Consider the following 11765-nt stretch of genomic DNA (forward strand, 5'->3'; position numbering starts at 1 on the left):
ATTTCAGCCTGGGCAAGTCATTTAACCCTGTTTGCCTCAGGTCATTCATCTGTAAAACTTGTTAGAGGAGGAAATGGCAAATACTCCGGTATCTCTGAGAGGAAGTCCCCAAATGTGCTCAGAAAGAGTTGTACATGACTGAAAAATGACTGAACAGCCACAGTAATGTGCCAGGCACTGTGCTAAGTATGTTAGAAATCTTATCCCATTTGATGTTCAAGGAAATCTTGGGAGTAGTTACTATTATCGTCCCCATTTTACAGTTAGGAAACTGAGATAAAAAGGTGCTATATTACTTGCCTTGTGTCATGAAACCAGTAAGTTTCTGAGGGCAAATTTGAACTCTAATCTTCCTGACTTCAGGTCTGGTGTTCTGCCCTATGTAGCTGTGTAGAAATGCACGAAATGTTGCCAGGAAAATTGGAATTGAGAATATAGGTGAAACAATAAGAAAATGCATTTATTAGATTTTTAATGTGTTCCATGAACTCTGTTAAGTGTTAGAAGCACAAAGAAAAAGGAATGGGGAAAAATGCTTGGTTTCAATGTGCTTACATTAAAAATGTAGGAAAAAATGAAAGTAAATAAATATGTACATATTTGATACATATAAACAGAAGATAATCTTAGAGGAAATGGCACTAGAAGATAAGGGCATTCAATAAATTCTCCTGTCTAGAAGGTGATATTTGATCTGGTTCTTGAAGGAAGCCAGTAATTTTAAAAGGAATATGTGAAAAGGGAGAGTATTCCAGACATAATAGATAGATAGACCTGGAGAAGGGAGGGAGCGAACATTATGTTGTGTAATGGGAAAGGAAGCCAGAGTAGTCAGTCCATCAATTCACTAAATTCACTAGCATTTATTGTTATTCAGTTGTTTCACTTGTGTTCAACTCTTTATGGCCTCATTTGGGGTTTTCTTGACAAAGACATTGGAGGGGTTTGTCATTTCCTTCTATAGCTCATTTTACAGAGGAGAAAAATGAGACCAACAGGGTTAAGTGACTTGGCCAGGGTCACACAGCTACTAAGTATCTGAGGACAAATTTGAAATCAGGTCTTCCTGAATCCTGGCCTGGCACTCTATCTACCGTGCCACCTAGTGTTTAATATGCACACACTATGCGCAGTGTGTTAAACCGTGGTTCAGGATGGCTGATTCATAGAATGCATGGAGTAGGGAAAAGGACAAGAGGATAAGAAAGGTAGGAAGGGAGAAATTTTGAAAGGATTTTAATAGCCAAAGGAGCCAATTCAGTTTATTGAGTAGAGGGGTTGACAAGGTCAATGCTATGCTTTAGAAAAAAATCAATTTATTGTATGGAAGATGTGTTCACATCAAGCAGTACGTTATCAGTGAGTACTTCTTTTGTAAAGGAACACAGTATTATTGTCATGTATGCAGTCCCATGCAAGTTTATAGTGATTATTATTAATGATACCATGCAGGTTGCCACTGACCTTTGATGTTGCCTATGACTTGGCTTTACTTGTAGAGTTGGTTTAAAGGCAATAGTAGGATTAAGTCATGGGCTTTCTACTTACCCCACACTGTCTTTTGAATATATGTTTTCTTTAAACGTCAGGACCATCACTCTGCATGTCATCTAACTAGGTAGGTTTCTAGCCTACCTTAAGAGACAAGTTAAAATCAACAGCCTCTTCACATTTGATGGCAATATTAAGATCCACATGTTTAGAAATGAATGCAGGGATTCCAGATACCTCAGAAATTATCACAGAAAGAGAGATGAATAATAAGAATCTTTCCCCCCTCCCCAATTCACTTGGAAAACACCTTTGGAAAAGATGACTTAGAAATAACCCCAAAAGACATATAAAGAATAATAGATTGAGGATATTTAGGTAGAAAAACGTACAAGCATTTCAAAAATAACTCCAGATATCCCACAAGAATCTAGTTATTCAAAATTTTCCTTTTGTTCTAATTCATTGTTTTAAAATATTAGCTTAAATGTTTGTTCTCAACTATATGATTGTCTATGTCTATATCTCTCTATATGTTTATATATTTATTTCTACATCAATCCATGTCTATATGTATCTATGTATCTATCTGTCTATCTGTCTGTCTGCCTGTCTGTCTATCTATCTATCCATCTATCTATCATTAAATACCCAAAGGTAGGAGTCCTGGGTTCTAATTGCAGTTCTTTCACTAACTGACTTGATGGATCATTGGCAAGTTACTCTCTCCCTCTTAGTTTCCTCTTATGTAACAGGGGACATTCAACTAAATGACTTTTAAGAGCCCTTCCATCTCCAGAACTCTATGATAGATTTTCTCTCTCTCTGTCTCTTTCTCCCCCTCTCTCTCTATCTCTTTGTCTCTGTCTCTGTCCCTCTCTCTCTCACACACACACCACATTTATACATATGTATATGCATACTCATACATGAATAATTTGAACTTGGTATTTTCTGAATTCCTTTCCAATTATATGATTCTTTCGGGAAATCTTTATGGGACTCAGGCATGCCTTATATTTATCCAGTATCCCTGTTACTGTAATTAGCACAGTGCCTGGCACATTGCACTTACTATTTAAATACTTATTCTACTACCCCTTAGTCATAAATTAGACAAACTCTGCCAAACATTCTTAGTAGTGAACAGTGTCGGATATAGAAGGTAAGAGATATAGGAGGGGAATAGGATTTATATTTTTAAACCTAGAAGGCAGCTCAGATGTAATCGATCGATCTGTTTTCTTTTGGTTTTTGTCCATTTCAGGGAATGCCATCTGTCATGTAAACCTTACTTCCCACCTCTGGCATTCATGTCTCCTCTCAACACCACTGTGGTTGAGATTTCTACCTTTTTCCTCATCGGGATCCCAGGAACAGAGCATGTGCACATCTGGATATCTATTCCCATCTGCCTCATATATATCATTGCCATAGTAGGCAACTCTACTATTCTCTTCCTCATCAAGACAGAGCCTTCTCTCCATGAACCCATGTACTATTTTCTCTCCATGTTGGCTTTCTCCGATTTTTGCCTGTCTTTCTCCTCCTTGCCAACCATGATAAGAATCTTCCTGTTCAATGCTCCAGGAATCTCCACAGATGCTTGCATTGCCCAGGAATTCTTCATCCATATCTTCACTGCCATGGAGTCCTCTGTGCTTGTCATAATGTCCTTTGATCGCTTTATAGCCATTCGCAACCCTCTAAGATATAACTCAATTCTCACCAATATCAGAGTCATTCAGATTGGGTTGGGCTTTGCCATTGCCTCTTTTGCATGTATAATTCCATTCCCTATCACTCTAAAGAGACTAAGATTTTGTAAAGGAAACCTCTCCCATTCTTATTGTCTCCACCAAGATGTAATGAGATTGGCTTGTTCTGATAACAAAGTCAATGTCATCTATGGCTTCTTTGTTGCTCTGTTAGGCATGATAAACTTAGCATTGATTTTGTTGTCCTACATAATGATCTTGAAGACTGTTTTAGGTATTGCTTCCCATCAAGAGCAAATAAAGGCCTTCAACACCTGTGTTTCCCATATCTGTGCTGTGCTAATTTTCTATATTCCTGTTGTCACCTTAGCTATTGTTCATCGTTTTGCTAAGCATGGGTCACCATTAATTCATATCCTGATTGCTGATGTCTATCTTTTAGTTCCTCCACTGATGAACCCTATCGTATACACCGTGAAGACTCGCCAAATTCGAGAGAAGCTCCTTGGGAAATTGTGCCTGAAGACCCTATGAGTGATTAATAGTTTTGTTATTTTTTTTCAGAATTTCTTCTTTTTTATACTCATTCACAATAAAAAAAGTGGGTTATGGTCCAACCCACTTCTCCCTCCACTCTCCCCCTTACTGACAGGATGGTGAAGCTCTGTAACCAATCTCAATGTCAACCTGAAATAAAGAGGATGTTCTTGGGGAAAATGAATGATCCCAATTATCTTATTTTACTTGCTGATGGTACATAACAATTACTCTCCATTATTTTTCCCCTTTTTCCTCCAGTCACTCTGGGTGCCTTATTACAGATTCCCTCCTTAAACTTTCAGCTTTCTCGATTTTCTTCTTTTTATATATGTGTGACCCTTAATTTTAGTTTTCACTATTACATCTACTTCATGGCTTACAATAACTTTTAGTCTTTTGATATCTCCTAATGGTTTGCTGATTTAGATTCTCACTTATCTCCTTATTCTGATCTTCCTGCTTTTTGCTCATCAGACTCCCAGAATATTTTCCTGACTCTGTTTTGAATATTGATTCTTCATTCAAGCACATTCCTTTGGTCTTTCAGTTACACAATAACTGATTTTTTGAATAATTGAGTCACATTGTCTCAGATTGGAGAAGACTTCAGATGTTATTTATTGTAACAAGTGCTTGAGGCATAACACCTGCAAGTATTTTGAAAAGCTGTATTTGAGTATCCAATGGAAGACCTCTAGTAATGAGAACTTGTCAATGGAGGGACTCCATTCTATGTTAGACAGATTGAATTGCTAGGAATTTTTCTTTATATCAGATTAAATTTCCTCTTTTTCAGGAACCCCTTATTCCTAATTTTTCCCCTTCAGACCAGACAGTACAATATCATCCCCCATTTTAAATAAAGGCACTCCTTTCAATACTTAAAAACAGTTTTCTTTTCTTCACACTAAACATCAACCATTCCTTTAAAAACTAGATTTATTGGAATATCTAGTCCTTTCCACATCTTGTTTGTCTTTCTTGGCGTCTATTTCTCTTTATCTAGGTTTTTTTTTAAATGAAGCACTCGGATATCAATACAGTATTCCAGTTGTAACCTGACAAGTACAGAGTATAAGGGGATTTTCACCAACCTTTCTCTTGCTGCTGTGCTTCTAGAGTAGGTGACACTTAGCAGTTGACTTGTTTGGGTCATTTCTTCTATGTTTTTTTTAAACAACTACTGAACTAAATCTGCATCAATGTGCTGAGAAAACAGCTGGCAAGTTATGCTAACATCAATGTTCTGAAACAGCAGTCACTCATTTTCATATGACTGAGTAAAAATAAAACAAAATCTGTTTCAGTATTTCATGCTTCAAAAAGCTCATTTGCTTATGAAAATGGAATATGTTGTGTTTAATTTTTGGTGAAATATAAACATTGGAACTATAATAATTATCAAAAAGATATAATTGCCTCATTATGGCTGTCAGAAAATATTAGCATATTATAATGTGAAATTACTCAAAAAATCCCTAGATGATATTCCAGTGATGAGTATATAACATAATAAAATCATTTTAATGAAAAGCTGTAATTCTCACTTTGTACTGCCACTTAGTGTCAGGCAGATTTGGTTGCCTAAAGAGAGGTTGGAGTTGCATGTTTATTGACTATCCCTATGAAGGAGGAAAAAAAGGAGGAGGAGGAGGACAAAAGTGATCATAATAATGACAAAGAAGAGGAGGAGATATTAGAAGGAAGAGGGAAAAGAGGAGGACCAAGAGGAAGAGGAGGATTGGAAAGGATACAAATTTCTTTCTGCTACCATCTGTTGCTTAGAGGAAAGAAGAAAAGAAAACAAAATAAAATATACTTATCTGCAGCCTGTTGTTGAGAGATGGAATAAAAGAACAATCCTTCTATTGATTAAAGTTAGAAAGACTCAACTTTTGCCAAAATTGAGGTAAAGATTACAGTTTTTTTTTTTTCACAAAATTCATTACATTACTTCAACTGGACAAATTATATACGAAGCTGGAGCTAAGAGATACTACAGTTTTTGTCAAGGAGGAAGGCCTGTTGAGGAGAGGAGCAGCTTAGACTGCATCAGAAGAGAAGCAGCCTAGCAGATCATTCTGATTGAAAGACCCAACATGGACACCATATCCATTAGTGTGAGTGTCTGTCTCTATAGTGGGGAGTGTTTGGATGATAGGGGATTTCCCTCCTCCCCTCTGGAAAGCAGAGGGAACAATCCTCCCAGCTCCTGTCCATCTTCTCAGATTAGCCTGGCTCAAAGTTCAACCCTTCTTCAGTTCTATACCTCTACTTCTTTTGTACCTTCCATATCATTTGCTAGAGATTCTTAACACTTAAGCAGTGAGATTTCTCAGTAGGTAGAACAATGGACCTGGAGTCATGAAGCCCTAAGTTCTACTCTAGTCTCATACTCACTAGTTGTTTGACCTTGGGCAAGTCACTCAACATCTCTCACCTTCAGCTTTTTCATTCATAAAATGGAAGCATAATAGCACCAAATCTCAGAGCTGTTGTGAGGATCAAATGATATAATATTTGTAAAGTTCTTTAAAAACCTCAAAGTACAACATAAAAGCTTAAAAAATCTCATGACTTTTAAGTCTTTTTTTTTCTGACTTAAGAAGACGCCACTGTCTTATAACAGGGCTCTAGATGTATTAGATGATAAGACCTAGATTAGAATATATGATGACTGTGAAGAGATTATGGATAAGGTAACAAAATTGAATAGAGGTATTTAAAGGATCATAATTCAGGAAAATTATTGCTCAAGGAAATCAGGAATGATGATCTCTAGTCCTTCAGTCCCATGAGCAAACACAGGTGATTATGAGGACATATGGGAAAATGTGTAACCTATATTTGAGTGCAGAACTCTCGATCTGTGCTCCTATATCTAATTGTTGTTGCTCAGTAGATTCAAAGGAACCAAGTGGAAACTAACTTTTGGTGAAAATTATTGGGTAGATCAGATTTCTACTCCTGCTTATTATTCACAAGGGGATTTTGATAAGGAAAGTTTATTAACCTTGCAAATATAGACTAGATGAATTTTATTAAATCTAATATGATCAGGAAAGAATTCCATTACTTACTTAAATAAAGCTGACTAATATGGTTATTGGATACATAGGGACTTTCCAGTATGTAGATAGGTTGATCAATGGTCAAATATGGAGTTACTTCTTTTTCTAGTGCCTAGCAATCTGTAAATCTTTACAACTAAATTTTCAATTTTGCAATGCCTTACCAACTGAGTTTTGATACACTCAGAATGCAGTATTATATAGAAAAGCATACAAAATTAAATCAGCACTTCACAAATATGAGTAATGGTAGGGGGAGTGGGTGATAGACCAACCACCTCAAGCAATCATCCTAGTATGCTTTTCAAAGGAAATATATATATGACTTTATATATCTGGAAAGCCAAGCACGAGTAGTTTTCCAGAGCACTGCTGCTATGAACAGCTTTCAAAATTCTGATTACACAGTATAGTGAACTCTGTATTTATTCAATAGCAAAACATTCACATAAAATCAAGGTACAGAATTCAGAATGTTACAACTTATCACAGAAAATCAAAATAGCATTCATCATGTCACAACTCAACAACTTATCACTAAAATGGACACATAGTTTTCACCAAAGTGGTCACGTGGTTTTTAAAAAAAAAGTACATTGATTTAGTCAATCAAAAATCCTTAATTCAATCACAAAGTACAAAAGTAAAAAATTCTTCACCCCTATGTCACAGTAAATCATAATCTTAGTCAGTACACAATATCCAAGTAAAGTCTTCTTTCAGCTTGTCTCAAGGCTGGCTCTCAGCTTCCATGGTTCCTCTTCCATGGTCCAACTGTCACCTGGGTTCAAAGGCAGGAATCTCCCAGTTCTTTATCTAGCTCCTTTTCCAGCTCTTCATTCAGTTCCCATTCCATATTGAAGTTCACAATGTCCAGTCCACCTCAAGTCCTTCATAGTTCCTGTTTCTGGGAAGACAAAGCTTGACAGAGCCACAATGATATTCATGCACATTGCCAGCTCCATCATCAAATCACTATCTGCCTGTGAAATCAATACAGACCCACCAACAAGGTCCAAGAACTCAACACAAAATCAACATAGAAATCAACACAGACACACAAACAGGGCCCATGACGTCAGCACAAATCATCACTAAAGTCCCAGGACCTCCAAAACCCTCCTCTAGAACTTCTGTAAATATACAACCAGAAAATCCTCTTTCGAGGCTTCCAATAATGTCCCAGGGCTTCTGTACAAAGTATCACAAACAAACATCAACACAGACAGAGCAGACAAATAGAGTTCTGGGATACCACAAATTTTCTCTTTCTTGACTCTGCTACCACAAGAGTCCTCTTCTCAATTCTGCTTTCTCTAGCCTGGAAATTCTCCTTATATATGGTCATTAGCTCCTCTGCTTCCTGTTACAGGAATTCATGAATTCTAGGGTTCACATGTTGTGGGGTTCACACATTCTGTTTCTTAACAGACTTGATACAAGGCTCAAAAGAAACTTGAACTGAGACGAGGTGTTAATTCAATAGCTGAAACAAAGTGTGAACTACTTCTGTGCTCAACACTACAGTATCATCACAGCTGCTTCAGTCATTATGGGCCTAAATTATATTCAGAACTCAATATACGTTTATGCCAATGAAGTGTACTCTGATCCACATAGTATAAGGAAACATGCATAAAAGCAGTAAAAATGAAAGCAATAATATCATTTAGAGGTCCACAAAATAATATATTGCAAAAACAGGAAATTAGGCCCACATAACTGACAGCAAAACTCAGCATAGTTCATATACTAACGAGGCTACTATACATGTATGGCAGGAACAACAATAAATAAATAAAACAAAAACATATTTAATCATGCAGCAATTAACATATGCATCAAGGAATATAAACATTTATATGCAAGAGATATGTGATATGGGTCTGACTAGCTTTATATCCTTTTTACCAGTTTCATGAGAGACAAAGATAGTAAAATAGTTGAAATGGCTGGATAATGTTAGCTCTCCTAATATTCTATTTTATTAATTTTTTATTAAAATTTTATTCTTCTACCAGTTGTAAATGATTATATGACTGGCCTAATCCCCATTAAAACTTAATTGATGTCTTCTTAACCCTGAACCTGTAGAGTACTCAGGCTAGCAAACACTGTTACTATACTCCATAGCTTTTGTCTATCACAGGATTCTCTGAAGCAATATGATTAAGAGATATTGCTTCTGAGTTCAGTCTTTTTCATGATTTGAACTCATTGCTGCAGTACAGTGCATGGCCTTCCCTTACAATGTCTGCTTTTGACCAGTCAGGTAATCTTTTCATGATTAGCAGATTGTCTTTCTTTTTTTTTAAGCAATTGGGGTTAAGTAACTTGCTCAAGGTTACACGACCAGTTATTTCTGGGTGGGTGCTAAGTGTCTGAGCCTGGATTCGATCCCAGGTCATCCCAACTCTGGGGCTAGTGCTCTTACTCGCTATGTTACCTGGCTGCCCCAACAGATTATCTTTCAGCGCAATTAAGTGTCCATCAGTCTCAACCTGACTATCTGAGACTTCAACTAAGTTGATATTTGGCAAGGAATTATCATGGTAGTTTTCTTTATTGATCCCCTAAGTCTCTAGGTCTATTTTAAGTATAGGGTAATTTACATCAATGCATTAATATATGTGTTCCATGCACACTCAAAGTTTTCAGCAGAATTCTGTCACTTTGTTGAATTAATGAAAATAAATACAAATTTCATGCAATTATTTATTTTCTTTCAGCATTTTTTCATCTGAAATTATAACTAGGTGCTAAATGTCCTTCTGTTAGTCTCTATACCAAGAGATGTGCTAGTTGTAAATGTTTGTAATCTGCCCATCTCCAAGGACACCAAAACATCAAGTGATAGGTGTCCATATATCAGTGGGTTGAAAGTAAGGGGAATTATTATTCTTGGTGGAGATACATGCCTGTTTTAGGAGAGCCACATATTTATTTGGTCCACTGTCTGTTCCTAACTTATTTGTCAGCATGTTATAAGGATCAAATGAGATCATATTGGTTAATCACTTTGCAAACCATAAAGTCCTATATAAATCTGAGATATTGTTAATGTTTGGTTGAAATGATCAAGTTGTGAGACAAAAATTGAGGATATCAAGTGATTGTCTTCAACTCAGTGCCAGAAAAAATGATTACATATCAAATAATTTATGGCTTGATCTAAATGGATCTGGCAGGATGTCCGTACACTGAAGAATACTTCTTCCACTAAACATTAGCAACCTTGGAAGCTTGCTGGTTCTTGGTTGGGTATTCCTGTGCAGAAATTGTAAAGTTATCAGACACCTCCAATTTATGAAATTGCCTTGTTCTCCCCTAGAGATAGGAGGTCATTGTAGACCTCCAAAGGTTTGCTAGTGTTTTTGTTCTCCAAATATTTATTCAACATGATAAAGCATTTAATGAGATAACACCTATAAAGCAGTTTATAAACCATAAAGTGTTCCATAAATGGTAGCTATTTTTGTTTGATCATTTTAAGAGTAATGATAATAGTACTGTTAATAATAATGGTTTTCTTTTTACAGTGAGCTCATCTCATACCTCTTGGCTATTAGAATCTATTTATCACTAGCTTTATTGTTGTTTCTTCAACTAAATACAGAAAGATCTTATGTATAGCTTTTCCAAAAGAGTTATATGCACTGGGAAACACTAACTCCCTTTTTGTGCCAGGTGTGGGATCAGTGATTGATGGTCTGATACAATACTCCAGTGTATGGCTCCAACTTCTGCCATTGTTTTAATAGAAAAGTGATCTTAGAACAATGGCATTTGAGTCCTTTAACATCACCACTTTGCTTCTTGGTCTGTATCAATTCTTGGTCTGTACACAATTTTTTCATTGGCCATGTACTGATCGTCAGTTATTCACATACAACTGGGTCAAGGAAAGATGGGTCCATGAAGTGAAGTCAGTCAGTCCATATATCTTTATTAGGCATCTACTATGTGTCAGACACTCTGCTAACTGCTGGAAATACAAAGAAAGAAAAAAGACAGGTCCCACCCTCAAGGAGCTCACAGTCTAATAGGGGAAAATAACACATAAAAAGAAGCTAAAAATTAGGGTACTTGGTGTGGAGAGCATTATGAAGTCCTGTAGTCACATGGGAAATCATGAGGCATCTTCCCTAGACTCCCTACTTATTCAAAGGCACTCTGCAATGTCCACTCTCCACCCTCTCCAGTCAGAGGGAGGGACCAAAAGGCCAGGAGTTGCTTAGAAGGTGTGAGTTTCAAAGTTGATATTTTATAGAAGGATAATTTTCTGGGAACAATGATGAAGAGCAGGTAAGGAGCAAGGTAGGAAATTATAAGTCTGCCATGTCTCCCGCCTCTGCTAAAACAGAGGATACGTATTTTGATGGAGTGCTGTTTAGGGAAGTCCCAATTATTCAGCTGCAAAGCCATCTGTTTTTAACTCAGATCTTTTGTATTGAATATAGCTTTCACTACTTTAATTTAGGTATAATGAGAGGTTCAATGTCACATGACCTTCATAATAGGGCACTTACGTCCATGTTATTAATCCTTGGCCAGTAATATATGCTGTTTGTAGGGTTACCACTCAACTTTGGCTAATGATATTTAATTTGACACTGTACAAAATACATAGTTCTCTCCAGCCCTGACAACAGAATTTTTGTGATCTCTTGTGATCAAATGAGAGAATATTAAAAAAACAAACAAACCATCAATTAGCACAGTGTCTGGTACCCAGAAAACACCGAATAAATTCTCATCCCCTTTCTTCATTTTCCATTCCCCCATCCCTATTATAAATGACTCAAAGTTAGTATCACCACTTTGTGGACAGAGATAAAGTTTCCTAGTATGTGAATTTTTCTCAAATCATTTCAACCCTTGACACTTTTTAACATACCATTATTTCTTTGGTAGATTGTTGTCAATACAATCTGATAAAATAAAA

General features: G+C 36.5%; 1 protein-coding gene across 1 annotated transcript; it reads left to right on the plus strand.

Moving 5' to 3' along the window:
* The first annotated feature begins 2396 nt into the window (after nt 1-2396).
* LOC138177671 (olfactory receptor 51A4-like) lies at nt 2397-3743 on the plus strand. The gene has a single exon (XM_069108883.1). It carries the CDS (start codon nt 2805-2807, stop codon nt 3741-3743), a length of 939 nt encoding a protein of 312 aa, XP_068964984.1. The 5' UTR covers nt 2397-2804.
* The last annotated feature ends 8022 nt before the right edge of the window (nt 3744-11765 follow it).

The sequence above is a fragment of the Petaurus breviceps genome, unplaced genomic scaffold (genome assembly GCF_028583685.1).
Source record: "Petaurus breviceps papuanus isolate PSGF00001 unplaced genomic scaffold, PetGlider_PUasm1.0 90444, whole genome shotgun sequence".
Taxonomy (NCBI): domain Eukaryota; kingdom Metazoa; phylum Chordata; class Mammalia; order Diprotodontia; family Petauridae; genus Petaurus; species Petaurus breviceps.

What these genes read in the sequence shown, in the direction of transcription:
- LOC138177671 (XM_069108883.1), top strand. Translation starts at nt 2,805, where the DNA reads ATGTCTCCTCTCAACACCACTGTGGTTGAGATTTCTACCTTTTTCCTC.